Source organism: Microtus oregoni, unplaced genomic scaffold (assembly GCF_018167655.1).
Source record: "Microtus oregoni isolate MIOR12 unplaced genomic scaffold, Mior012 000002F_ref0000024, whole genome shotgun sequence".
Classification (NCBI taxonomy): domain Eukaryota; kingdom Metazoa; phylum Chordata; class Mammalia; order Rodentia; family Cricetidae; genus Microtus; species Microtus oregoni.
The window spans coordinates 57,306,604-57,329,588 of NW_024543061.1; the positions used below are offsets into that span (position 1 = coordinate 57,306,604).

At 43.3% G+C, this 22,985-nt stretch overlaps 1 protein-coding gene across 5 annotated transcripts in view; it reads left to right on the top strand.

The window, feature by feature from the left end:
* The window catches only part of Marchf8 (membrane associated ring-CH-type finger 8), a 76,638-nt gene that overhangs the window by 47,255 nt on the left and 6,398 nt on the right, over nt 1-22,985 (top strand). For 3 of the 5 annotated variants that reach the window (XR_005972932.1, XM_041636998.1, XM_041637003.1), the window contains exons 3-5: nt 6,713-6,763; nt 21,090-21,175; nt 21,389-22,234. Coding sequence is in view for 4 of the 5 variants with exons in the window: in XM_041636998.1 (XP_041492932.1) it covers nt 6,713-6,763; nt 21,090-21,175; nt 21,389-22,234 (983 nt within the window). In the remaining variant the exon portion in view is untranslated. Of the gene's footprint in view, nt 1-2,527; nt 2,594-6,712; nt 6,764-21,089; nt 21,176-21,388; nt 22,235-22,985 lie in introns of all 5 variants that reach the window. The other 2 variants (XM_041637013.1, XM_041637022.1) reach the window with 2 other exon arrangements.

Consider the following 22,985-nt stretch of genomic DNA (forward strand, 5'->3'; position numbering starts at 1 on the left):
CACTCCATTCCCCCTCCCTCTCTAAATGAAGAGCAGTCCAGATTCCCTGCCCTGTGGGAAGTCCAAGGTCCTCTCCCCTCCATCCAGGTCCAGGAAGGTGAGCATCCAAACTGCCTAGGCTTCCACAAAGCCAGTTCATGCAGTAGGCTCGAAACCCAGTGCCATTGCCCTTGGCTTCTCATCAGCCCTCATTGTTCGCCATGTTCAGAGAGTCTGGTTTTATCCCATGCTTATTCAGTCCCGGTCCAGCTGGCCTTGGTGAGCTCCCAGTAGATCAGCCCCACTATCAGAGTGGGTGGGTACACCCCTCGTGGTCCTGACTTTCTTGCTCATGTTCTCCCTCCTTCTGCTCTTCATTTGGACCTTGGGAGCTCAGTCCTGTGCTCCAATGTGGGTCTCTGTCTCTAGCTTCATCCATCGCCAGATGCAGGTTCTATGGTGATATGCAAGATATTCATCAGTATGGCTATAGGATAGGGTCATTTCAGGTTCCTTCTCCTCAGTTGCCCAAGGTACTAGCTGGGGACATCTCCCTGGATGTTGTTTTCTGAGACAGAGTCTCTGGATAGCCCTGACTGTCCTGGAATTCACTATGCAGATCAACCTGTCCTCTAACTCACAGAGATTCACCTACCTTCTGCCTCCCAAGTGCTGGGATTAAAGGTGTGCACCTGATTGTCTGGCCCCTAAAAATAAAATCTTAAAAACGGGCAGTAAAACCACTTACACTTTAGAAAGCATAGACTCAGAAGTAACATAATAAAGTAACAAAATGAATTGAGAGGAGAAAAACAGGGCCAAGGGAGTGCATGGAGGACCAGCTTGCAGGGCCAACAAGTCAGTTGGAAGCAGCTAGAACAAAATGCTCACCCTCCCCCATGAACTAACTGAGCTGAGACATGACCCCTGTGGTGAGTGCAGTCAGGCACCGGGGCAGGGAGTAGGACACCAGTGGAGAAGACAGGTGACTGCCCTGCCTGGATGTGGCCAGAGGGAGGGAGGGACTCGTCCAGTCTTTCGTTCAAGTTTCCCTTGCAATTGTGTTTTGAGTAGCAAAGAAATGACTGCTTCAAGCATCACTCATTTGGAAATATGCAAGCATTAACAAGTTGAGGGCTATGAATGTCCGTCTGCTTCCTTGAAGAATACTCGTGAGATAAAGGCTTATTTATAGCCGAGAGAAGGAAAGTCCCCTCCGAAGCAGCTTTATTTCCTAGCACCACCGTTCAGAACGCCCCTCCCCCAGCTGGTGTGCTTTCCAAGTACTCTGCTGTTTCTCACACAGCAGCCCCAGTAGGACTGGCTGATAGAAAAAAAAATGTTATTCCAGATATCTGTGGCTAATTATTTACCCTTTCTGTCCTTTTTTGGAGTCTCTCAAGTAAATGTGGATGATAGGTTAACATATGAGAACAAACAGATCCAGTACCATTTTCTGCCATCAACAGGAAATTGAACTTCTATTATTTGTAATCCACAAGTATAGCTTAGAATCTTTACCTTGTATATTGCTGTAGGAGGACCATAGAGCAGAAGTGAAATTGGTTTCGGGAATGGACTTGTCATGAATTATTCATTAACTACTCATTCCTTGGAAGTCAGCTGGAGGAAGTAGTTAGTCCGGTTTGATCGCAGGAGGGTAGCACTGAAGTCCAGCACAGAACAGTGTGGTTCTGCTGGCTGCTGTAGAGCTGCAGGGCAGCTGCAGTTCAGGCACAGCCTGTCCCTGCACAGGGTACCATGCTGCCTGAGAGAGCGGCACTGAGGACACGCCCATGCATTCCTGTTAGAAGATGAAGCTTCAGGTAGGAAAAGTGTCCTGTCAGCGCTTCCCAGGTTTCTCACTGACTGAGGGATGCTATAACCAGCTCTGGAACCTCAGAGTTGCTCAAGGATCCTTCCCTGGAAGCACCAAACATTAGTCTTGCAGTTCATATTGCCAGGGATGTACCTTGTTTCTAATAGAATGTGCTCTAATAGACTATATCCCTTGCATTTGTCGAGCATATTCCTAAGACAATAAACTTTTAAAAATTTTTTGTCATCCTTTGATGTCAAATATCTTTTTATTAATGTTGACCATTTAATTTTGAATTTTGTACTTTGACTTTGAATTCTGAGAAAAATAGCTTATTATTTGAATCAATGAAGCTACACACTCTTTTCTATAGGAGGCATTGTCTGCAGACTATCTCCGTTGTTTCTATGGGAGCATCTGGAAAAATAGACAGAAGATGGAACAAAGGGTCTTTGTTCTGTTTGCCAATGTTATTTACCATGTATGCATGTGAGCTATTGTGTGTGTGTGTGTATGTGTGTATGTGTGTGCACATATGCATTTGCAGAGTAGACATGTAATTTCATTTGATGGGGCTGTTTTGATGTTGCCTTTTGCTTCATCCTTTAGCTTTTGTATGGGTGATGTCTTTGTTTGTTGAGACTGTGTAAGATGCTCCTGAGCTGTAGGACACAGAATTACATAAAAATAATCAGGACCAAATCTGATAACACTTCTTTTTTGAGACAGGGTGCTGCTGTATAGACTAAGCTAGGCTTAAACCAATGATCCTCCTGATTCAGCTTCCCAAATACTGTGAGTATAGGCATGGGCCATCATGCTCAACTTTCCTACTCCTTTTTATTAAGCTCTATGAACGTGGGGTCTTTGTTTTATTTGCCATCCCCATTCTTAAGGTCTTAGAAGAATACCTGGCTTGTAGTTGCTAGCCAATAAGTGTGTCTCTAAATGAGTGCATTCTTAACTAAGATTTCCAATAGCTTTTGTAGAAAGTAGTATAACTTCAGTAATTTATTTTATGTGTATGAGTGTTTGCCTGCGTGTATGTATGTGCACCATGTGTGAGCCTGGTTCCCACAGAGGTCAAAAGAGAGACTATCAGAACCCACTGAAACTGGAGCTGCAGACAGTCGTGAGCTGTTCTGTGGGTGCTGGGAATCAAACCCTTGTTCTCTGGAAAAGTAACTAGTGCTTTTAACTGCTGACTCATTTCTCCAGCCCACATATATAATTTCTAAGAAACAAACATGTCTATTCATTTGTTTACATAATTAATAATAAAAATCAGTTATGAATACAAAGACCCTTAGTAGAAAATGCAGGAAAAGATTGTATTCTTCAGTACATTGCTGTTGAAATACGGAGCGGCGGGCTGTGTCCTGCCACCCGGCTAGCTTTACCCGAAATAATTACACGGAAACTGTATTCTTTTAAACACTGCCTGACCCATTAGTTTCAGTTTCTTATTGGCTAGCTTTTACATATTGATCTAACCCATTTCTATTAATCTGTATAGCCCACGAGCTGGCTTACCAGGAATGATCTTAACCTGCGTCTATCTGGAGTGGGAGAATCATGGCGACTCACTGACTCAGCTTCTTTCTCCCAGCATTCCGTTCTGTTTACTCCGCCTACCTAAGGATTGGCCTATCAAATGGGTCTAGGCAGTTTCTTTATTAATAAGAAATCACTCCCACATCACATTGCTGCCATAATTATTATTCTAATTTTAGCATGTTGTATATTATAATTTGAAAAACATTTGTCAGTCTGTGTCACCAGGAACTATGTGTTTATTTATTTATGATTTCAGAAGTTTTAAATTTTGTGTATTTGGTACTTAGCAATATTAAGGGAAACAGTATCTTCCAGTAAGACACAATCTGTTTAGCTGGGTGTGGTGGTGCATGTCTTTACTCTCAGGGCTGAGAGCAGGTTGATCTCTGAGGTTTAAGGCCAGCCTTCTCTATACAATGAGACTTTACTTTTGGTTTTTTAAAGATACACTCTATTTATGAGCTCAGAGTTACCACCAGTGTCATCTCCTTTAATACTCCCCTCAGCCATCTATAAAGCCCGCCTTATAAAAAAGACAGCTGAGGAGGGTGGAGAAGTGTTCAAATCCCTGTCTTTTAAAGGACCCAGGTTCAGTTCCTGACCTTCATGTCAAGTTGCTCACAGCTGCCTTGAGCTCCGAGGGGCACAACATACTCTTCTGGCCTCTGAGGGTACGTGCGTACACATAGCATACACTCACACAGACACACACATACATCTAAGAAAAAAATTTAAATACATGTAATAAAGAAAGAAAAGTAACAGAGAAAGCTGAACTGCAGAGTCTAGGGGAATGGATCCTGAACAGGTGTTAGCTGCTATGTCTTATGTCCAGTCAGCTCATCTATTTTCCTAATGCTTGTCACTTTGCTACTACTTAAAGTTCTAAAAGGAGTTAACAAGCAAAGCAGAGCAGACAGCTACATGACTATTAATTTAGGTTGCACTGCCTTATGATTAATGATGCATTTTGTCTTACTTTGAGTAAGTTTACCTTAGTATATATGTTGAATATCATTTTATAAGGCATTGTCACAATCCTGTTTATGATTTTGAGTATGTGTGTATATATATATATATATATATATATATATATATATATATGTATATATATATATGTACACACATACATACATACATTTTTGGCTAGAATCCACATATGAGGGAAAACATGCATTTTCCCCTTTCTGAATTTATAAGCTATCAGTTATATATTTTTCTTTCCTTAAATGTTTTTAAATTTCAACTAAAGCAAGATGCTCAGTCATAATCCATATATCTGTTGCCTAGGTATTTTCATTTAGCAGTCAAAAATGTAGCCATTGAATATTCCCCATTTCTTTAATTAGAGCCCTCCCCCCCCAATAGTTGCAAGTTGAATTAACACAGTTATCAAATAAAACCAGCTGGAGTATCAAAGAACTTTTTTTGTAACATTTCCTTTATCCTTGTATTCAATATGGAGGAGTGGCTGGGGAGACAACAGAATGTGAGCACATAGCACACTGAATAGTAGCAGTGCTAGCGTCGTGCTTTTAGTCACCTTAATCCCAGCACTCAGGAGGATCTCTGTAAGTTCAAGGTTAGCTTGATCTACAGAGAAAGTTCCAGGCCAGCCAAGGCTACATAGAAAGATCCTTTCTCTAAGCAAAACATAACAAACATTTTGAAACCAAGGTGTTTTCAGAGTAAACAAACAAAATGGATACCTTAAACCAAGTGCTCTGAAAGCAAACCATGAAAGGTAGCCAGCAACTAGAATCCTAAACAACCATCTGAGAATAAACCACTAGACCAAACCAAACCAAGGTTTGGTGAGAGCATCAGATTAACTCACCAACCTCTACCCATAAAGCAGTGCCAGGCTATCAGTAGAAGGACCAATACCAGTACCTGGCTCTGATCTGGGTTACTTTTCCCAGTAGGGTGACTTGGCTTTGGGGTTCCGTATTTAAGGCACCATAACTAATGATGCAACAAGTAAAGCTCTTGGAGAGAGTGAGACTGAATATTCTAAAGCCAAACTGGAGTGCCTGTGACCCAGGAACACAAGTATATGTCATCCTAAATACAGTGTTCCAATATGGTAACAGTTTCATGAGGTTTTTATAGTAACACAACAAAGAAAATAATAAATTATGGCCTTGATCATAATACACTGGTAGAAGCATGAGGCAGACAAGTGACATCAAAGCAGAGAAACCTTTGCAAGAGGCCTCAGAGTCTATCTGATGACATTTAGTTCTGGGTAGGCAAAACTATGAATCTGTTTATACAGTCCAAAATTACATACCTGGTAGTCACTGTTAGACTTTAGGGTCAGAAAGGAAGGAAAGCCAGAGAGTAAGGAAAAGTTGTGATCTCTCTGTGGGGAGCTGGGTCACAGTCACTGCAGACACAGGGAGCACGTACAGTCAGGTTCAGGCTGTCTCTGTGGGGAGCTGGGTCACAGTCACTGCAGACACAGGCAGCACGTACAGTCAGGTTCAGGCTGTCTCTCTGTGGGGAGCGGTGTCACAGTCACACTGCAGACACAGGCAACACAAGTATGGCCAGGTTCTGAAGCGAGAGAACTACAATTCATCAGACAAAGCAGGGTGCACCCTCTTCAAGGTCTCCTAGGGAAAGGAGGGGCTTAGGTTAATATGTGACCTGTATCGCCTAGGGGCCTGCTGGATAGGATAGAGCTTGCCAGGAGCACAAACTTGGCATGTGAGGGAACAGCCGGAGGGTCTGTGATCCACAGCGACGGGAGTTTTAGGTCATACACAGCAGTAGGCAATGAATGATTATTTTTAAAAAGGCTTTAGATGTCCAAGGTAGTTTGGCTCTGGACCTGCAATACTCTAATCTCCTCACAATCAATGATATTCTTCTGGTCAGATATCAGCCTCTTAATGTATAATGTAGGTGTGATTTCTTGTCAGCTAACAAAACAAAGAGGTCCATCTAGTGCTCCCCCTCCCCCATCTGTCTTTAGGCACATACAGTGATGTTTCTGTTTAAATGCGAAGAGGGTACGAGGTGCACTTAGTTAAGCAGTTCTGGTCAAAGAGGTACCCACCCATCCGTGACTCTGAACTATGACTAGAAAGTATCTTAAGACAGTTATTGTGGCTTTATTTTTATAGTTCCAATATCCTGCTCTTTCCTTGATAAGTTCCTTTTGGGAAAGGACCATTGTTTTATTTACTTTTGTCCAAATTTCCAATTTTAATGCCTAGGAGTATACATCTAGTATAGTTGTGTGTGCTTACAGGAATAACTTGTTACTAGAAGTGTCGTAATTGATTGTTTGTTCTTTGTATGTCTTTAGTCACAGCTTAATAATTACTACCTGTTTTGGCTCTCTTGCAGAATGAGAAGACTTTGGGACATTCCATGAGTCATCCAAGCAACATTTCTAAGGTGAAGTGCCACCAAAATACATTATTTTGTACTCTGGGACTTTCATGTTCTTAGAATTTACATGTATTAAAACTCATTTTTTTGAAAATGGGGAGGTTACATGTAACATGTTCTTATATGCATGCTAGTACATGGGTATACATGTTCCCATATGCATGCTCGTGCATTTGTGACCTCTGGAAGCCAGAGGTCAGCATCAGGTGTATTCATTTATTGTTCTCTATCTATCTTACCTTTTTGAGATCGGATCTGTCTGGTGCTCATTAATTCAGCAAGACCAACTGGAATCCAAGCTCACTTTCTCGTGCTTAGGCAGCAGGCGCTGTGCCACCTCAGCCCCTTCCAGCCCTCTTTTCTAGATGCATTTCTATAGTTCTCTCTGGGACCATGGAAAGCTTGTGGCAGGTGTCATTTTCCAGTGAGGCAACTTTGAGTGTGTGCCAGGGGAGGTGACTTCTAGAGAAACTCCATCCCCACCTCCTCAAATCATTCTTTTCAGGCAGAGAACTCTCAGACACAAGAGTCTGTTTCTCCAGGTAGGAATGCGTTTGGCTGGAAATGGATTTCTATGACTCGGGTGACAAGATATCTGGAAGTAAATAGGCCAGAGCTGAGTTGCTCAGGGTGTTTCCAGGCCCGCTCTTCCTTTCCGGTCCACCATTCTTACTGTGTTGTCCTCATCCTGCTTGTCATGTGGTCCCATGCTGCGTCTGTCCCTCCCACAGTGTCTTCCTGTAGATAGCTTTCTAGAGACTCATTGCCTGCTAGGATCTGGCCCAGGAGACAGCAGCTTTCCACACAGTCTTTCTCCTGGTAGTACTCTTATCCCAGATCAGTCTGACCCCTTGGCCAGACATGATCATGCAGATTACTGTGTGGGTTTGAGCCTTTCCCCATGTCTTTGTCATGCAGCTACACAAAGTACAGTCCTGACAGGAAGACTTGAACAACATAGCAAAAACCTGTCCTGCTGCCTTGGAACCTCTTAGGTCCTCTAAAATGAAGCTGTGTGTGTGCTTTCTTTGTTTGGGTTTGAGAGGATCTCACTGTTATAAGTCCATACTGGCTCTTGAGCTAGCATTTCTTTTGCCTTCTCTTCCAAAGTGAGGTCATAGGTAGCACAGTACTGCCCCTAGTGCGTGCCTCGTTTTCATTTATAGGTGCTGTCAGTGTATTCATTAAGGTCAGTCCTCACCTTCCGCCCTGTTCACCATGAGCTTCCATGGTTCTCCCATCTCCACCTCCCCTCTCTGCATAGGAGCAGACATGCACTGCTTTGGCAGTTTACATGGGTCCTGGGGAGTAAACCTGGGCTCTTGTGCCTGTGCAGCAATTACCTTACTCACAGCACCATCTTCCTGGTTCTGCACTTAACTGTAACCTTTCATATCTTTAAATTCTGCGGACCCTAACTATATTCAGCTTCCCCATCCCAGCCAACCTTTCCCTCCTCAATGCTTTTTTTCAGTTGACCTAATAATTAATACCCTTCCTCCCTCCCACCCTCTCCTTCCTTCCTTCCTTCCTTCCTTCCTTCCTTCTTTCCTTTTTCTTTTTGTTTTGAGACAAAGTCTTACTATGTAACTCTGGCTGTCCTGGAATTTACTATGTAGACCAGGTTGGCCTTGAACTCACAGAGATCTGCCTTCCTCTGCCTCCCAAGATTGAAGGCATTGACCACTGTGCCCACCTAATAATTAATAACTTACCGTGCACCTTGCTGCTTTGTTCTTTTTCCCAGTAGTTACTGAAGTTAGAAGTGATGTGGTTTTTAAACCTCAGTGATAGCGTATTTTCCTAGTGGACCCACCAAGTAGTTTTGAGTCTATACTCTGAGGATGACACTTGGTTCCCAGAGGGTGTAACCTGGGAATTTGGCTAGTGAACTACTGTAAATATACTAGTCCCACCTGAGCCTTGCAAATATCTTTAATTCAAAGAATATAACTGATAAAAAAAAAAAAAACGTAGCCATGGAAACAATCCCTGATACACAAGCCCCACTGCAAAAATACATGAAACAGAAAAAATGAAGCAGAATGTCCCCTCTGATACATAGAAATTCCTCAGTAATGGATTCTAATACAAGTGAATTACATGAAATTCTAGACAAAGAATTCAGAATAATTGTAAAACTATGCATTAAAATGAAAGAGGACAAACTCCTACATTAACTGATAGCTGGAAAAAAATAAAGTCAATACAGGATATAAAAAAAGAATTGAATAAAATTATGTATACCAAAAATTTAAATTGAAATTTTAGAAAATTTTACAAGTGAAAAACTCACTAATGGAATGGACTCAGTGGAAATGAATTATCGGGAATGTATGTTAATTTAAGAGGGATGAATTAGAACATTCATACAATGACGATAAAATAAAATATAAAATACAACATATATTAGACACTATTAAAAGATTGAAATTATAAGTCATTGAGATAGGAGGAGAAACCTTCAAGCTAAAGGTATAAATATTGTATTTAGAAAAAAATCATAGCAGAGAATCCTCCAAATCCAGGAGAAAATGTTTGTATGACTGAGGGCCTCTAAAGCTCCAGATAAGAAAGAAGGAACCTCTCACTCCTTAGGACAGTTAGAAAACACTGAACCTACAGTTAAAAGACTGAACCTACAGTTAACACACAGAACCTACAGAAGCAGACTAAAGTACTGAAGGAAGCTCTCCCAGCTCTCTGCAGTTAGAACTGACCCTACAGAACAAATGAGAATACTGGAGAGCGAAGGGAAATAGACGGTAACTGGTGAAGGCACACCCATCAGTATTGTTAGGTAGGTGCAAAAGGAATTGTGGTTTCAGACCCTGATTTTAAATCACTGTAACAAGGCTCAAGCATATCTATTTAATCCAAACAGGAAGCGTTCAGACAAAACGCTTTTGCCAACAAGAAATAAACTTATTTAATATTATGAAAACACATAGTACTATGAGCAATCTATAGACTCAATGCAATCCTCATAAAAATTCCAATAAAATTCTTCACAGAAACAGAAAGAAAATTCTAAAGTTCAAATGGAAGTACAAAAGACCCTGAGCAAAAAGAGCAATGTTGGAAGGAAGCACCACCATATCTATCTTCAAGTCAGACTATACATAGTAACAGAAGCTCTTCCTTTGGGCTGGAGTTCTGTTCCCAGTACTCACATTGAACAGCTCACCTGTAACTCCCATCCCCAGGGGATCCAGTGCCCTCTTCTGCCTCCATAGAACTGTACTTATGTACAAAGACACATATACATATAATTAAAATATTTGTTTTAAAAAAAAGCAAAAACAATAGTACATGCTTTGGGTATGTAGACAAGGTAGAATCTTGTACAGTGCTGGTAGGAATGTAAACTAGTCCAGTCGTTATGGAAGTCAGTATGCATATTACTATCAATAAATCTACCATATGACCCAGCTACACTCCTGGATGCTTCCTGGAGGTGCTTAAGTTAACAGATCACATAGATGCTTGCGTGTCAAGGTTTATTGCAGCCTTATTCATAATAATTAAATTGTGGGACCAACCTTAGGTATCTTTCTTTGGAGGAATGGATAAACAAAACTGGCATATATACATAATGAAATCTTTCCAATCATAAAGAACAAAGTTGTGTTATTTACTAGAAAATGGGTGTATCTGGAGATAGTCATATCAAGCACATTAAAACTGTGTCAGGAAGACAAATGTCATGTTTTCTTTCATTTGTGGATTCTAAACTTTATATAGATTCATAAAATATTGCATGTATTTATGACATGAAGGACAGATGTGATCCTTAGGCATACAGAGGGGATGAGGAGTGGACAGAAGTGAGAACGGAAAGGGCAGGAGAATATGGGAGAGAATATGCTCAAAATTCATTATACACTTATATTTAAATGTCCATGTGAAATTTACAACGAATATACACCAATTAGAAAAAAATCTTGTTAACAAATGCTTCTGTACTGTTGGGTACTGAATTGCGGGACCCTTGTAGTCCTGGCTCTTCTCACCTTGGCAAGGATTCCTTACTCTGATAGGTCAGCACAGCTTGGAGCCATGCCATCAGATACACCGTCTGTGCCTCTCTTCACTCTTATGCTTCCTTTGTTGCTGTCAGATGATTGAGGAACTCAGAATTTTATATCAGCTTATAATGTCGGAAAACACATTTAGTTAGGAATCATTAGTTGCCACCTCGAATGAAAATGTATCTATTACACAGTATGTTTCTCAAGTTATCATACGGAGGAAGTCGTTGTCACTCCCTAGTTGTCTTAATGCTTCCCGTTATAAGACAGAGCTCTTACTGAGGTAGGCATTTGGGAGACTGTGGTAGAGAGCCTCTTCTTGTTAGGGGCGGTTACTTGGAAGCCAGAGAGCCTTGGAAACTGGAAACAATGTACTAAACACAGACTTCGATAAAGTGGCTATCAGTCCTATGCCATCATGACCTTACCACCTACAGGTTGTCTTGCTCCACTGTAAGATTTGTCCTTGCTTGTTAAGACAGTTAAGCACAGTATAGCCTTTGTGACAATTGCATGAGCTCAGATTTTGATCAGTACTTGACTGGACATTGCCTTTGGTTGAGAAAGATTTCCATATGATACTTACCTATGGAGAGAACTCTTAGAAAGGGAAGAGACAGAGATAGAGATGATAGGAAACTCAAGATAGAAGAGGTGTTCAGGGAAGACATGGATAAAGAGGGGATACTTAAAGCAAAAGGGAAAAGAGTCAACCAAGTCTGTTCAACTGTGATAGAAAGATAGTTGTCAGACACACACTGGGGAATCTCAGCTTTCAGGTGGCAGGTGACAGGCAGCAGTAACTCTCATGGCACCCATTCCAGATGCTTGGAAACTATGAGCCTGTATTGGCTACGACTATCCCTCGACCTAACATCCTACAGAGAAAGATTGTGGTTTCCTAAGAAGGCTTGAGCACACTTTGCTCAGCTGAAATTGCCTTAGATCCCAGAAACTAGCCTAGGTCAGCAAATCAAAGAGGCCTCTGCTGATAGATCTTGACATGATTTCATACTTCCTGGCGTGATTTCAATTTGTGTATATAATGTGCAAAGGGCAGCACCCAAGTGCAAATGTTATTTTGCCCCAAGGGGCCCTGGAAACCCCTATTCCAGGTGACGCAATTTCTAGAACTTGGTTAAGTGAGAAGGGAGTAGGAACCTTGGCATAGATGCCTCCTTAGAATTCTCTTATCCCAAAAGTGGCAGAAGGCCAGCACTTCACTAAAGACTATTTTCAGAGATCTGCAAAATTATATTTGTATACCTTGAGCATTATATACCCTTCTTGGGCAGAAGTTAGACTGGACATATTTCATCTCTTTAATTATTGTAATGTGTTAGTTGACAAGCATATCTAAATGAATTTGAACCTTGATTTGTGTAGCACGAATTCTAATTGTTCTTAATAAAGTGAAAGCTGAAGGATCAGAGAAGCAGTGTGAACAGCCACTGCAAAGACCTTTTGTCTCTACCAATGCTCAGACAGAAGGGGTGATCCTATCCTCAGAATGCAGAGTGATTCTCAGTCTGCAGCTGTCTCTACCAAACCTCACACTGCACTGAGCTCCTGTCTCTTCATGACAATTGCATGAGTTTAGATTTTTTCAAAAAAAAAAAAAAAAGATTTTTTTTTTCCAGTACTTGACTGTCCTGGACATTGCCTTTGGTTGAGAAAGATTTCCATATGATACTTACCTATGGAGAGGACTCTTAGAAAGGGAAGAGGCTGAGATTCTCCTCCAGCCTTATATTTCTCTCTCTGCCCAGACATATCACTCCTGTCTACATCTCCCTAGTGTTGGGATTAAAGGCATGGGATCCCAAGTGCTAGGATCACCTTTGTGTGAACTCTGTTCCTCCTTTAGACTGGGTCAATCTCATGTAACCCAGGGTGGCCTTGAACAAACAGATCTCTCTGCCTCTGTCTCCTGAGTCCTGAGATTAAAGTTGTGTGCCACAGCTACCTGGCCTATAGTGGTTTAGCTCTGTACTCTGATCTTCAGGCAAGCTTTATTTGTTAAAACACAAAGTATCACCACATATTTGTTTGATTTCCTTTAATATTTTCTAGTTATTGCCTTTAAACAGAGATGATAGACAGTTGACATTGTTCTAGAAACATCTGTTTATACCGTGTGTGTCTGTGTGTGCTTGCACTTATATGATGATCAGAGGTGACATGGAGTCTTCTTTTGCTCTCTGCCCTAGCTTATTTTGAGATATGGACTCTCGATGAACTTGGAGCCCCATGTTGGGCGCTAAGTGTTTTATGGAGAGGCTGTCCCTGCAGCCCAGCTAGTTTATACCCAAAATAACCACACAGAAACTGTATTAATTAAAACACTGCTTGGCCATTTTAGCTTTAACTTCTTATTGGCTAACTCTTACCTCTTGATTTAGCCCATTTCTATTAGTCTATGCATTACCACATGGCTGTGGCTTACCGGTATTCATCTGAGGCAGAGGATCCATGGCTTCTCCCACTCTGCCCTTCTTCCTCCCAGCATTCAGTTCTGTTTTTTCTGTCTACCTACATTTCACCCTATTAACTAGGCCAAGGCAGTTTCTTTATTCATTAACCAATGAAAGCAACACACAAACATAAGGAACTCCTACACCAACTTGGTAATAATTGTTAGTGTGTGTGCACACTCACATGTGTGCAAGTGCACATGAGTGTGCATATACGTGGCGGAGCAGAGGACAGCCTTGGGTGTTAACATCTCAGGAGCTGTCCATATTGGTTTTTGAGACAGGGTTTCTTACTAGCCTAAGACTTGCCAAGTGGGCTAGACTGGCTGGCCAGTCAGCCTCAGGAATCATCTGTCTCCACCTCTCCAGCGGTGGGATTAGAAGAGAACACCATAACGCCAAGTTCCTCCTACCAGTGCTATAGGCTCTAGGAATAGAAGTCAGTTCCTTGTACTTGACTGTTGGCTGAGCTGTTTCCTGGGGTCCTTGGCCTGCTGTTTAAATGATTGAACTCTGGTGGTCTGTTCAGTGAAGTCATCCCAGAGCACACTGAGGACTCTGGAGTCAAAAACCTCTTCTGCCACCACCCCAAAACTCTGTAAGAATTATTCTTGGTAGTAAAAAAACAACTGTTTAAAGAAAGCTCCATTAGTGAAAGGTCCTTTTGAGTGATCTATACATACACAGACAAAGCCCTTTGATCAAACCCATCACTGATGATTTTAAACCTTTATATGGTCAGAGCTTTAGTTTCTGGAGCTATGAAGCATCTTTGCTCAGAAAGTGTGACCTTTGGTGTTTGTTATAAATATTGTTATTTTGTGGAGAGTCTAGCTGTGGAGACTTCAGGAAGGCAAGTCTTAAGCAAGCATTTCTGCTGCAGCTTTTCTTCTTTCTGTGCTCTGCCCTATGGCTCTCATTGTACTGGAGACATACTGCTGTCCACATGACTGGGTACCAACAGGCCAGGAAAGAAGAGAACTCAGTGTTAATGCGACTTGCCAGGCAGCATTGAGTCATTTATAATAGAAATACTTTTGTATTCAGTAGTTCTTTATTACACATTCTCCCCCATGAATTCTATATTGTATCTATTCACTTTTTAATGGCCAGACTAGTTAATTGCTCTTGCGAAGGCTGGTTCTTGGCACAGCCTTCCAGCAAGAGCCGTGATGTATGTATCAGAGCAGCCACAGAGTGGCCTCTTCTTTAATTGTAGCTCACTGTTTAGGATGGGTACAACTGGGTATTTATTTATAGAAAGGAGCCTCTGACAGTGAAGCATTGGCTTTCACAGAGTAATTTTACTAAACTGAGTTTTTTGAGACATAATCTCAGTGACTCCAGATACCCAGTGGGGCTGGGTCTGCCTTATGAAGTCAGGCCTGCTGAACTGGTGCTTAGCAACAAATCACTACCTTTTAGCTTGGAGTGGGAGGACAGTAACCTTTAGCAACTTCCTGAGAAGGAAACACAAATTAAAAGGTACTTTGATAAACAGGATTTTCTAGAACACGAGATGTGCTCCCATAGCTGCCTTTGATAAACAGGCTTTCTAAAACATGAGATGTGCTCCCATAGCTGCCTTTGGATAAGCGAGATCATCTTGGGCTGTGTGCATGGCCTTAGAGGAGTGCTCGAGTACCGAAAGGCATTTTGGTAATTGATGTGTAAATAAATTGGTTTTCAGTTTCCAAGCACATGCCCACACCTGGCTGGTTTTCTTGTTTTTACTGGGGGACGTAAGTATTTATTGAATTCATTTGTGTATAATAACTAAGTAGCTTGGCATTTTTTCTTAAAAGTTTGTGATCTAATAAGAGCAGACACTTTTGTGTTTGTCATTTGGAAGTTTGTTGGGGTTTGGGTATTACCTGCTGAAAATACCTTGTAATATTTTTCAAGAGATGGTTGATGGAATCAGGGCAGGCCCGTTAGTAGAGGACTCATCTTCTTTCCTAAATAAAAACTGGGCTTCATCTTTACCTTCATGCCTTTCCTGTCTTGAACTACAGCCACTGTCTTGCTGTTCTTGGTGTCTGCTGCCAGACACAGACCTGTGGTGATTATTTTGTTTGTTTGTGACAAATAAAGCTTGCCCAGAGGTCAGAGGGTAGAGCTAGCCGTACTAGTTAGCCATAGAGGTCAGACAGTGGTGGCACACACTTTTAATCCCAGCACTTGGGAGACAGAGGCAGCCGGATCTCTATGAGTTCAAGGCCATCTTTGCGTTACATGAGATTGATCTAGTCTAAAAGAGAAACAGAGCCAAGCAGTGGTAGCTCACACCTTTAATCCCAGCACAAGGGAGATGGAGACAGGAGGCATATGGCTGGGCAGAGAGAGGAATATAAGGTGGGAGGAGACAGGAGCTCAGGATTCAGTCCGAGGTTTTGTAGGCTTCCAGTCTGAGGACTCCTAGAGACTTGATCGCCCATTCAGTCTGAGGATTCGATAGAGGTGAGAATTAGTGACTGACTGCTCTGTTTCTCCGATCTTTCATCTTTCACCCTGATGTGGGAGTGTCTTCTATCTATCTGTTGCTTTCAATGGTTAATTAATAAAGAAACTGCTTGGCCTGGTAGGTTAGAACATAGGTGGGTGGAGTAGACAGAACAGAATGCTGGGAGGAAGAAGCAGATTCGTGCAGTCACCATAGCTCTCCTCTCCGAGATGGAATCAAGACGTGAGAGTTAGCCAGTAGGAGGCTAGAGCTAATGGGCCAGGCAGTGTTGAAAGAAATACAGTTTCCGTGTAATTAATTTGGGTAAAGCTAGCCAGTGGCTGCGGGGGGGGGGGGGGGGGGGGGGAGTGGCCCGCTGCTCTCTTCTACATCACCCCCTAATAACTGACTCCTTGTTTTTATTATTAACACCAATTAGAACTCGCACTGCTCAGACTGTTTTGTGAGTTTTTTGTGATGCTCCTGAGATGGGGATTCTATAGGAAGTTCATAGGCCTCACAGTGTGTGAACAGCAGCCTGTTGCTTCCTGCATGACTGAGACTCTGTTATCAGGCTCTGTCCTCCTGCCTCCTAGCTCTGCCTCATGCCCTTTCTCTGTGTATGCATAGATATGGTCACCCCCATTATACCCCTTTGGCGTGCATTATTTGGAATTGAGAGGAGAATGGCAGGTATTTCTCTTGACTTCAGCTTTCCAAATGAAACTCACCTCTTCCCAGGACACTGGCCCTGGTTGGATACAATTTTCCAGATTAGACCTCATCTCTTCCACAGTCCAATTTTTCACAATCCAGCAAAGTGAATTTGGTTCCTGTCTTTCTAAGCTAACAGAGGAACTGACTAGGTAATTCCCTCTGTCTTCTATCCCTTGTGGGGTGGAGCTTTTGTCTGTATGTCAGTACCCCCAGTTGAGTTTGACCCACAGCACAGACGAGGTTACTGCACAGCAGTGAGGGTGTGAATACACATGGGCCTTCCACCACGTTTTCAAGGGGGTGGGGTAAGTGAAGAATTATTTCTCTCTTGTGTGCTGTGCCTTCATGATATTTTTTTGGCCTTTGCTGTGGCAGCTAAACAGAGCTGACTCATGAGTTTTCAGTCTCAAAGTGGTCGGGGGACTAGAAAGCAGAGAATACCAGAAATTACAGGAGTGCGGGCATTTTAAAATAGGTCTCGGTCTGCCTCCCTGTGTGATTGACTGTAAAGCTTTGGTACCACAGACCTTGTGTGCTTAACTCATCATAGGAGGAGCTTCTAAGGGGTGGATGGGGCCTTTGGTGACTGCCATGGATTGAAGATGCTGGAAAAAAAGAAGGATGGTGCATAGGCCCATGCAACATGAGGTGGAGAACTTAGTGTCCTGAGACCCATTTCTCACTTTATTTCAGGAAAAATCTTGGGAAGTGTCAGAGGCTGCCCTGGGCTTGTTATTATCATATCTCCAAGTAAATTAAACTTTAGATTCTTAAGAACTCTGTCTACTAGTGTATTTAAAGAATATGCTTGTCTTAATTTATTAATGTTGCTGTGAGGAAGACCATGACCAAAAGCAACTTAGGGGAATAAAATATTTACCTCATCTGATAGCATACTGTCCCTTATGCTATCATAACAGGGAAGTCTGGCCTCTTCTAGCAGGGCAGAAACCTGGACACAGGAGCTCAAGCAGAATCATAGAGAAACATTTTTATTGGTTTGTTCTCTCAAGGATTGCTTGGCTTGCTTTCTTATACAGCCTATGGCTACCTGTCCAGGGATGACTCTTCTCATAGTGATCTGGGCCCTCCTATATCAATCATTAATCAAGAAAATGCCCGCACAGACTTGCTTACAGGCCAATCTGATGAAGGCATTTTCTCAATTGTCTTTCTTTTTTTTTTTTTAGATGACTCTATGTCAAGATGACAAAAAAACTAACCAGCACAGTTGACCCCTTGTTAAATTGATTTACTAATTTATTACTATTAAGCCATAACCTTTTCTTTCTTTTTTATTCTCAAGATACCATGTTGCCATCACAATATAAAACATAGTATATAATTTTAAAAGTCTGGGTCTTTAAAAATTCAAACACATTAAAAGTTCAGTCTCTTTAAAATATCCAAAGTCTTTTTAAAATACCCATTGAAGCAAAACCCAAGTACAGATCGTAAGTAGCCCAGTGGAGCTCTATCTTTCGGGCTCCAGAGGACTTTGGGCTGCTCTGTTTCACTGGCTCTGCCATCAGCAGCACATGCAGCTTGTCGCATAGGCTCTGCTAGCTGCCCCCACCCTGCCGTTATTCTTGTTTGTCATCCCACAGTCCCGGCATCTCCATGGACTCCATCTTCAGCAAAGGCCTCCTGGCCTCTCTTCAGGACCTCAGCCCTGCCACATGGTGCTAAACTTTAACTTTTCTTCATGACCCCTTCAACCCTGGTGTCTCCTCTGCAACTGAGGCTGTACTTTCATCAGTGCCCTGTTTGGATTTACACAGTGCCAAGCCAGCTACTGTCCATAGCCCCTTAAACCTTGCAGCCCTCATGCCATCAAAACCTGTACCATCTGGAAGAGTCTAATACATTATTAAGTTCAGCTACTCATTTGAGATACAACTTTGACCATCTCTGGACCACACATCTCTGTGGTCATCATGAGGGAATGCTTCCCAGAAGTTTTCACCTCAATGATCTGGTTTCTTTTAGTCCTTTCTGGTTCTTCAGCTCCTAGTAAAGCAAAAGTTTCACTTCAGTGATTCTGGTCTCTTGTGGATCACAGCTGATTCTTCAGTAATGGCTGACCAGAAAACACAGATTCTTAACTCCAGCTATCCTGTGAATGGCCCTTTCCTCTCCAATATACAATCCAGGCCTTCATCTTAACAGCTCTGCTCTCCCAAAGTTCCAAGCATTTTCGCAGTCCTCCTCAAAGCAACATGGTCAGATCTGTCACAGCAATACCCTATGATCCTTGTACCAATTCCTGTCTAGTTTGCTTGCTATTGCTGTGAGAAAGACCATAACCATGCAGCTTGGGAGAAGAGTTACTCATCTTACAGCAACCAAGAACTCAAGCAGAGCAGGAACCTGGAGCAAGAGCTCAAGTAGACCCATGGAAGAACCTTGCTGACTGGCTTGCCTACTCTTTTATACAGCCCAGGGCTACCTTGCCTAGGGGTAGCACTGCCCACAATAGTCTGGGGCCTTCTATATCACTCATTAACTAAGAAAATGTCCCCACAGGTTTGCCTACAGGCCAACCTAATAAAAGCATTTCCCCAGTTGAAGTTTCCTCTTCCCAGGTGACTCTAGATTCTGTCAAACTGACAAAGAGACTAACTAGAACAATACCCAGTGTCTGTGTATGTGTTCAGCTGGGCAGTGGAGATTACTTGATGACTCCGATAGGCTAAAGAACGAGACCGGTGACTTCAGTATCTACATATACCATATTAACATGGAGCTTCTGGGTCAAATTTCTTAAGATTGAGTTAGATTAGAGATGTTTAATTTTGTGCTACAAGACTTCTTTCCAGACTGGTATGCTTGAACTTTGGCAGTAGAGGACAGAAGACAGTTTCTGGGAGGTGGTAGTGCTGTTTGGATGGCTGATGCCTCATTGGTGGAGTACCAAGATGAGTGTATCCTCTTAGTGTGCACTCAGAAAGTGAGGCTAGTTCTCAGTCATTTGTGGGCCAGGGAGGAGCTGCCTGCAACCACAGGGTGTGCTCTCAGTAAGGTGAACAGAGATGGAAATTTACTTAAGGAGCATGATTCTTTTCCCGCAGCTTGTTGGGTTTCACTGAGCAGATTGTCACTCAGTCTCCCTATTCTAAGAAGGCATGGATGTGCTCATAGGCGTGTGCCATACAGTGATGTTGTGAGCAGCAGTGGACAGAATAGTGATGGCAGTGATCCCAAAGATCGTGATGCAACTGGAAAGTTCTAGTAACACTGTAGCTACCTGAATGTTGTCGTGCAGTGCATTACCTCATGTGTTCATGTTGATGCTGGTGCAAGCCCTCTGTGCTGCTGGTTCCACAGAACTACAGCTCATAAACTGGGTCCAATAATAAACAGTCATGGCCTGCACACCATAATCAGTCATCGTCAGTGTAGAGTGCCTTCTCCTGCTGTAAGCCAGGCGTGGTGGCACACACCTGTAGTCCCGGCATTTGGGAGCCTGGAGCAGGAGGACCCACTGTGGGAAGACAGTGTAGAGATGCTGTAAACGCGACAAGTGCTGTGAGACAGTGCCTAGCAGCCTCGCCCGTCTCTTCGACACCAGCTTTGGATCAGCTCAGGGGACCATGTGGACTAACTGGCCTGTGCCATCTGGGGCTGCGGAGAGCCTCTGAGAATTGTACAACAGTAAGACCTTGCAGGTTTCACACTAAGCATGTGTCCTCATTGTCAGAAAAAGAAAGGTGTGTGAGAGGTGCCAGGGTCCTGAAGGCTAGAGAATGGGTTTCGCTGATGCCTACGGAACCTCAGTGGCTTTACATTTTTAGTTTGGCCCTTCTTCCGGCTCCTGTTTCTCTCCATCCATTTCTCATTGTAATAAATCGTCTCTGTCTAGTCTTTTCCTTCCTTCTGGCTTGTTCACTGCTATTCATGGCTCTGCTGTGTCCTGTGAGCTCATTACAGTTTTTTCAAGTTTGAATTTCTTGTGTATGTCTCTTAATCCTCAACTCTTAAGATTAGATTTCTTGGGAAGCCCCGTCTGCCACATCTCCTCTTCAGCCAGGTCCTTGGCCCAGGGTTGTGACAGGTCAGTAAGGCTTTGAGGCTCAGCACTCTGCTTCTGTGTGTAAGGTGCTCAGGGAGGAAACGACTTGCCAGCCTTGGGGAGCATTGTCTCAGGAACCAGGTGAAGACAAGTGCTGGCCGGAAGACACCTGGCCTGCTTTTCTTCATGTTGCTGGGGTTCCTTATAGGACTTGGTTTCCGGACTTACTAGGAAGTTTATGTATTTGCTTAAGGGGGAAAACTGCTGAATCTTCAGAGCTTGGAAGTGTGGTTTATGGTCTTAAAATATCTCTTAGCTATATTTTTCTTTACAGGTGAGGAAAAAGTATGGTTAGAGTTTTCTTGCCTAGCCTTGTATGGATTTGATGCATGTTCCAGACAGGCCTCTGGTACTCATCTTTAATCCCAGCCCTCAGGAGACAGAGGCAGGCTGATGTCTGAGTTCAGGGCAGCCTGGCCTATATAGTGAGTTTCAGGCCCTGTCTCAACAAAGCACAACAAAGAACTCATACAAACTCCCCTCAGAGAAGTGGGACAGCAGACGTCATTTGATTTTCCACCCGCTGACATCACAAGGAGACTGTGTCTGGGTCTCTTGCCTTCTTCATAGCACTGACTAAGGTGTGTCGTTGCAGGCTGGGAGTAGTCCTGCACCCACGACGGCTCCAGTGTCTTCCTTCTCTCGCACTTCTGCCACACCATCCAACCAGGACATCTGCAGGTAACACTCTGCTTCACGTGCTCCCGTGGCCCGTGCCAGCCCGGAATTCCCAGCTTTCCATTTGCTCCATCCTTCTACCTTTGGTCTAAACAGCCCGGTGTTAGGTGCTGTTTGCTCACCAAGTTATGAGCCAGTCTCATTCCCCACTCTGATGTCTGCTCTCTTTAAACTTGTTTTTCCTTTCTGTGCTTTATCCCACTGTTCTGCGTGCAGTTCCAGTGCACTGTGTTCTGAGTGTTGTCACTACAGTCCCATGCAGTCTGCTGTTGTCTTGAAAGCTCCTCCATGCCAGAGTTCTCTGACGCCAGGGCTCACTGTGACAGTTATCTGTAAAGACACATTACGGGCATCAAAGGGAAATCCCTTCAGTTCAGACTGGGACCAAGCCTTGAGGCCTGCTAAGAATACTAAGGCCAGAAGAGCACTCAGATTCTCCAAGTCCCTAAGCGATGTGGGTGAGAAGACCCAGGGTGCTTTGGAAAGCTTTGACTACATGGAAAGAACTTGTTCTGAAGGGAAACTGGTGCTTCCTCAAGGTCCATCCCTCAAAAAGAAGAAGCTCCATCATAAAGAAAAAGGAGCAGAGCACTGCCCTCCCCATGACCATTCCAAACACTCGCGGGCCTTATCCCTTTCTACCAACCGTTCAGCCGCCTCGAAGAGGGAAGTTGGCAAAGGGAACATACGCATCCCACTTTTGGAGGAGAAAGCCGATGGTGAGGCCAGGTTGAAAAGCCAGCGCCTGCTTCGGTACCTGTTCTCACTGTCCCGTGGCTCAAGTGCCAGCAGCCTGCATAGGTTCCATGAGCTGGAGAGCCATGCCAGCCATCTGCATACTGCCAAGTCCTCCAGCTGGCTGGCAGGGAGCACAGACTTCTGTTCTGATGAAATGGGAGATGACGACGTCTTTGAGGATACATCATCTGCCAAACTGAAGAGCAGGGTCCTGCGTGCACCCCTCTGCTCAGTAGAGAAGGACAGTGACCTGGATTGTCCTTCTCCACTCTCTGAAAAATGCACCCCCATCTCTCCCGTGTCCACCTCAGGGGATGCCTGCAGGTTGGTTTACCAGGGGCCACCTTCAGCTGTCTCTGCTAACACCTTCATAGCTTTACCTTGATTTACTATGTGAGCTTTCTGCAAAGTGAGAAGTAGACATCTATTGCCAGCTGTAGAGCAATTGTGTTTCCCAAACAGTGATACCATTTGGAAGCTAATTTCATAAGCTGCAGAAACTACACATATTAAACCGACTCCTCTCAGCAAGATAGGTAGGCTTTGCCTGAATATGTGGGAAGAAGGGAAGTAGCACCCCAGCTTCCTAGCCTGCCTCTATGAGTGTCTTGTCTCTAGTAGTCTGTCTATATACCTCCCTTCCTCCCTTTCTTGTTCCCTCCCTCCTTTCCTTCCTCTTGTGTGTCCTGCCCTTGCCCAGGTCCTAACTCTACTTCCCACCTGTATTATTCTTGCACAGCATCTTTGCTGGGCCCAGTTTGAGCTCATATGTTCCCACTCCTGTGCCTCCCCTAGTCTCCCCTTCTTAATGTGCGGTTACATTGCTTGTGGTTGGATCTGAAAACCCATTTCTGAAATGAATAACACAACAATCTAGCCAGGCCTGGGGCAGGCCCTCTTCACAACAGCTGTTCCTACCTGTTATCCAGCTGTTAGAAAGATCGCTGTTCTCAAAAGCCTAAATTCATGGAGGTTAGTAATTGAATCCAAGATGTTTCCTTGGAAATAAAGACTGGACTGCTTTAATAATTCTCCCTTTAATGCCATGATTAGTCCCCAAGAGAAATGAAGCTGC